The 6,000-nt window shown below is 37.9% G+C and overlaps 1 protein-coding gene and 1 long non-coding RNA gene across 5 annotated transcripts in view; one reads left to right on the top strand and one right to left on the bottom strand.

The window, feature by feature from the left end:
• Nucleotides 1-302: 302 nt before the first annotated feature.
• The window catches only part of LOC131301804 (uncharacterized), a 26,797-nt gene continuing 21,099 nt past the window's right edge, over nt 303-6,000 (top strand). The window contains exons 1-2 of one of the 2 annotated variants that reach the window (XR_009191438.1): nt 303-1,198; nt 2,194-2,494. This is a non-coding gene — a long non-coding RNA (uncharacterized LOC131301804). Of the gene's footprint in view, nt 1,199-2,193; nt 2,495-6,000 lie in introns of those variants that run through there. The other variant, XR_009191439.1, reaches the window with a different exon arrangement.
• The window catches only part of LOC131301802 (poly(ADP-ribose) glycohydrolase 1-like), an 8,825-nt gene continuing 7,781 nt past the window's right edge, over nt 4,957-6,000 (bottom strand). For 2 of the 3 annotated variants that reach the window (XR_009191436.1, XR_009191437.1), the window contains exon 11: nt 5,918-5,980. Coding sequence is in view for 1 of the 3 variants with exons in the window: in XM_058328246.1 (XP_058184229.1) it covers nt 5,047-5,223; nt 5,918-5,980 (240 nt within the window). In the remaining 2 variants the exon portion in view is untranslated. Of the gene's footprint in view, nt 5,224-5,917; nt 5,981-6,000 lie in introns of those variants that run through there. The other variant, XM_058328246.1, reaches the window with a different exon arrangement.

Genomic DNA, 6,000 nt, shown 5'->3' with positions numbered 1-6,000 from the left:
TGTAAGCAAATAAAATTTTGTTCTCTATCTTGTTTTTAATTCCATTATGTTACTGTACATGACTTAGGACTCCTTGTTGATCGCAGATTCTGTTTTAGCTCATAGGACAGTGGCTCATGTTCGCAGGATTCATGATGCAAGTATATAATACAACCATTTTATAAGTTCACTTGTGTTTAGAACACTAACACATCAACATCAAGTAAAGTCGTGTTAGACAAAGGCAAACTTTATATATAGTATGCTACATTTTTATGCTTATTTGTTTGGACGCAATCGGCTAGTTATTTGTGTTTTTAATTTTGGACTTGTCATTCCTTTAAAACGACTGTTAAAATTTTCAAGACTTTGAAAATACTCCCTCCGTCCCAATTTGTTTGTCCACTATTAGACTTTAAAGAGTCCCAGAATGTTTGTCTAGTTGACTTTTTAGATAATCAAAATTCTTTTTTACACTGTCTTCATTGAAATAAAATACTTTTTCAATAGGTGTAATAAATATGTTCCCTAAATGAGTTGGATTTTCGGGGTTGAACAAACAAATCGGGATGGAGAATCGGTCCCTAAGGAACCGCCGAATGGCCCGCCGTCCGATGGCCCAGTATCGTTTTATCTGTTAGTGTAGCCATGTCCAAATGCAACACGATAATTTCATTTGAGAAGTAATGCCTATTATAAATCGGGTTTGTGCTTATTGTTATTTGGCCTATATGATTGGTTTGTGCCGTTTGACTAGACATGGGATTGGATTGCAAATCTAATTGGAGTTAGTGGACTGCATTTCCAGTGTTTATGCGCTTTAGTTTGTGTAGAGATTACATATCTGTTGGCAATTAATCACATTAAACATGGGATACAAATGCCTTGTGATGTTGTATTGGTAATTTCCTCCTCACTATTAGTCGCGATTGCCATTATGTTATCTGACCAATCGAACGGGCCTTTGCTGGGGTTGTTGGGTATGATTGATGAATGCTGGTCAACTTTTCCATGCAAAGCTCGAGTTTGTGAGAGTGCTCAGGGAATATGTGGAAGTTGGTCTTCCCACCAAGTTCATACTTATTTTGGAGGCAATTGATGCTGGTATGAAGAAGAAGTGTAGAGCAGAAATTCTACAAGATGCTAGCAACAACTACGACATGGTTTTGCAATCATTTGAGGTTGTTTCTGGTAGCCCTGAAACTTATTGACAAGCCAGGTGACCTTTTTAGAAATTTAAGAACTCACTTTGATTGGAGGTTTTGTGAATCTTTCATTTGTAAAAAGATTGCATGACATCAACTACATCTTGTTATATATATCTCCTTGTCTACCTGTATGTGTGTAAGTTGTGGTTGATTCTTGGTTTTGTGTTATTTGATTTGGAATTGGAATTGCATTTTTCCTTCAATATTTTGAGGGCTTTAGTTACTGCTGATGCAGCTTTTCTCTATTTGATTTATTGCAGTTGTGCACAAAATATTGTTATCGGTCACTCCGACTCGCTTCCCTTATTTATCTTTTACTAATTGGATCTTAACATGTTCTATGAAATTTTGCTCCCTTGGAAAATCTTATCTAGATGAAGTTAAGAATTATAGCTTATGATCTGCAATTATTTTTGGATTATGAATGCACTCTCTCTCTCTCTCTCTCTCTCTCTCTCTCTCTCTCTCTCTCTCTCTCTCTCTGATAAATGCCTGGTCATTGGACATGAAATAAGCATGCTAGTTATCAGTGCTAGCCATCTTACATGGACACTTAGTAATGGTAGGGGATGGCATAGATGTCTACTTTGCAAAGCTCAACATTCACCTAGCAAATTAAGTCAAGCACATTCCATCGCCGAATCCTTAGTACGTAGGCGGTAGCATCAATAGGGTTGTAGATGGGTGATTCTTGCCGCTCTTGTTGGTTATCGTGATCAAAGGTGGTTATATAACTGCATGATTGTGACATGTTTGTCAAATTTTACAGCCTGTAGAGGCCGTAAAGAAGGGCAACAAACTGCGAAGGAGTACATAGCTAACCAAAAACTGATTAATTTTTTGGGACAACATTAAAGTGAAATTGCATCGTAAAATCTGATATTTGGGTCTAGGAGTTGATTATTTTGGCTTCTGTACCTAATGCTCAATAGCAATGTCTTGATTAACAATTTAACTCCCGTTGCCTGATCTTGGAACATGCCAATGGTATTTTGTGTTTTAGCAGGGTGGTCAGAGCTCTAATGTCAACTAGCCTAGCAGAGGAAAAAAGGGATATAACATAAGTGACATCTTTCTCTACTTCATGAAGTGTCTGAACTCTTTTCAGTAATAGTATCTATTATGCAAGAGGTCTGCTAAACTTAATTGTCAACTGGCCTTGGATACATGTCTGCTAAACTTACTCTAAAATATTGCTCATGGGTAATGGTTGAATTATGTGTTGGGATAAGTATATATTTCCTAAACTATTATTTGTGTATGTTCTGTACTGAACTATCGATTTCATCTATTTCTTCTTTGACTTGTATCTTACTGATAAAGGAACGGATAAGAAGCAGCTTATCCTACAGTAATGATATGAGTGTAGCAACCCTGTCCAGCAGCCGCGCACAGATCCATTTTGCAATCCTATGTGGTCTAACTGAGGCACTGTACAGATTGAGAACAAAAGCAGCTCATTTGCAGAAATGGCATTCGAACTGTCATCTCCAACCAAACACTTATTTTTCACTACCCTCGTCACCACCACCACCACCACCACCACCACCTCCAGCTCTTTCTTTTAAGAAAAGCCAAACAAATGCAGGAGTGACTCCTAACCCAACATTTCAAAGAAAATTCTAGACAAAGCAAGAGATATATCAAAGGTTAAATTATAATAAACCAAGGACAAAATCAAGAGGGGTCACCTGACTCGGAATATATGCAAAGATAGCCTTCAAACGCTCCTTATGGTGCTCTCATGTTGATTGTGGTGGTATATTAATTTTTATTGTAAAAAGCTCAATTGTACATATGTGGTAGATGATGATTTGGATGTCCCCTTATGATGCGAAGGCAATGTAACATAATTTCTGTTGTGCAGGAACGAACAATGATTTGGTCGACCATCAACAATAAAGAACAAAAAACGAACGCACACAATAACACAAATTATACGTTGTTTGTTGTTGTATCCCATGGGGAGGAAAGACTAATCCACCATAAGCGATAAAAATACAAAGCTCTCTCTTACAATATCTCGTGTATCACTCTTGCCTCTCTAACTTACGGATTCACTGAGAGCAGGCCTGTTCGGATGCCCATAGAGCCTATCCGGGTGGAAATAGCCAAGAGCAGAGAAACCAAACGACCATGACACCATCTAAACGGAGAAGCCCTAAATTACGATACGTATTCAACAATTCCTAATGCCGAGATGATCAATAGGACTAAGAACCTAAGAAGTTGGAAAAAAAAAATATGGTTCTAAGACAAACCAAAGCAACCCAGTCCAATTACAAAGAAATCATTCAAAGAGAACAATTTCTATAACGCCCGACTTTCCAAGGGATTTCGAAAGCATCACTAAACGATTTCCTAGGAAAAGGTTAATTTAATTAAACATAATTCCATCAATTAAGTATGAATTCTTCAAAAGAGAAAATTAGATTATTACAAACCCGAAATAAAAAAGTATAGAGTTTAACAAAATGCTTAAAGTGTGACAATTTATTAAACCAAATACATTGCATACTCTAGTTCTAATACGGATCTCAAGCATACTCTACTTCGGTCTCCAACACCAGGTTCTCTCTTGTAAAATACTGCTCAGCTACGAGGTCCTGTGTACCCACTGAATTCTCTGCAAAATCTCTGACACAGATGCCAAGGTATACCATACCGTGAGTGATAAAGTGAAAATACCCCTAAACCCAATAACCCTTACATACAAGTAATAACACTACATGGAATTATAGAACAATGAACAGGATAAATAAATTGAAGCACGAGAGAATGAACAAATTCTATTACTAGTTTTCATATTATGTGATCTCTCCACCATGACAAAAAATTCTCCTCCCCAACAACTTCTGAACTATGGCTACTCTGTCAATACACATAACTTTGCGTTACACCTTGGTTATTGACGTAACCCCACCTTTGGGTAAACTAAAAAAAAAAAACTTCCAATTCACGTAGGTTACACATTGAACTTTTAAAAGTTATCAATTTCAGTCATATGTCATGCCGACAGACAATAATTATGGAAGAGTTCTGTCACTTCGTTTTTCATTTTTCTTTTTCTTTTTCTTCCATACAAGACAAACGTATCTCGCCACCAAACATGAAACATGGCCAACAAGAAGTTATTCAGTGCTCCGGGTATATCCTCTCCCAACAACTTACAAATTTGATGGGTTCACATCCTCTACGAAGAATTTATCTCCCAATTTCTTGCGGACCTTTCACTCTCAGTACGGCAGATCAAAACCGTGTCAATATCTTGTTGAGATCGGATGGCTGGAAAACATCCTTAACAATCCCTGCATTCGAAATATGTCGTTTCACATAGAACATTGACAGCCAACATGTTTCGCATAGAATGTCGGCAGCCGACCCCAACGGCAGCCTTATTCAATCAGAAACTGAAAAGAACATTACAAAAGAGATACTAAAATATAACCTGATCATTCAAAGAGTTGATGTAAGACTTCGAGTAATAAAAGTGGCGGACGAAGAACAAGAAGGAGGTGGGTTGGTAGATTTTGGAAATGGGAACAGGAGCTAGACTCATCAAGGAAACGATGTGGCATCTATTCGCCATGAAAACCATTAAAGCCTTCAAATTTTTAGTTGTCAAATTGATTAAGGTAGTGATTGAATCAAGTACATGCATAGCGAAAAGAAGAATACTGCTTGTTCCCCTTTTCATTTTTCCACATCAAACCCTACACATATTTTAATCCAAACGCAGATGCAGAAAACAAAAACAAATCGATCAACATAAAGAAGAGACTAGAGAGGCAATAAAATTAATGGTGTGAGCCTGTTTGTGTGGGAGAGATACAATACAACAAACAAAATAAAGAATACGTTAGGGCGTTTGAGGTACATTCAACATCATGGAATCAGAGGTGGATGATAGTGATGGAAGGAGCCAACTGAAAAACCCAAGGTCAGTTTCTCCCTTCAATCTTTGAGCTGAGTAATCTACCAACACATTCCACAGCTCTCCTACTGTCCATTCATGGGACAGTATCCATTCAGTAACCTGCCTCAACAATGTCAGAAACAAACAGGTCAGCTTCTGTTGAGGGAAAATCAAAATAACCATTGTGCAGGGGAAAAAAAGTGTAGCCAACTCCCAACGACATCCCACCGACCCATGACTTGATGGTTGTTGGAGATGCAGCCTAATTTTCGTGTTGGTTGTTACATCATGTTACAAATGAGAGTTTTCAAGTTTTGGAGTACTATTTTGTTCACTCCTACACCTAAACACTAGGTGAACATGTACATATTACTCACTGTCCATACTAGGTGAAAATTACTCACTCTTCTATAAATTCACCGAATCTTTACTTTGATATGATTGCAGACGTTGATTTTGTGGAGCTTATTTGTGTAACAATTCAAACAAGTCATTCGTATTTTAACAAGTATTTAATCTAATAACATGTGCTTGCTTTAAATATTTGGTTAACTCGAACTACCAATTTAAAAAAAAAAGGTGCAGTGGGGGCGGGTGCCCCCAGTGGGAATAGAGTGGCTCCGCCACTGGAAAGTCTTGGTGGCAAATACAGATTTCCCTGGCACCATACATAAGCTACTAAGGAGGTTTCCAGTCTCCTGGAACAAGTACGAATCTCTATTCTTTTCGCTGCACATGGCAAAGATAAACAGCAGCTCTGGCTTTATCTGAAATTTAACTACAAAGCTCATCGCGTTCAGAAAGAAAAAAGCACCTGGTCAAGAGTCTGCAGTGCCTCCACCCCAAAAGTGTAATATGAGATGAATGGTCTTAATGCCTGAAAGAAAGGTGCCCACA

This window comes from Rhododendron vialii, chromosome 9a (genome assembly GCF_030253575.1).
Source record: "Rhododendron vialii isolate Sample 1 chromosome 9a, ASM3025357v1".
Taxonomy (NCBI): Eukaryota; Viridiplantae; Streptophyta; class Magnoliopsida; order Ericales; family Ericaceae; genus Rhododendron; species Rhododendron vialii.
The sequence above is the reverse complement of the archived record's forward strand: the minus strand, read 5'-3'. Positions and strand labels throughout refer to the sequence as shown.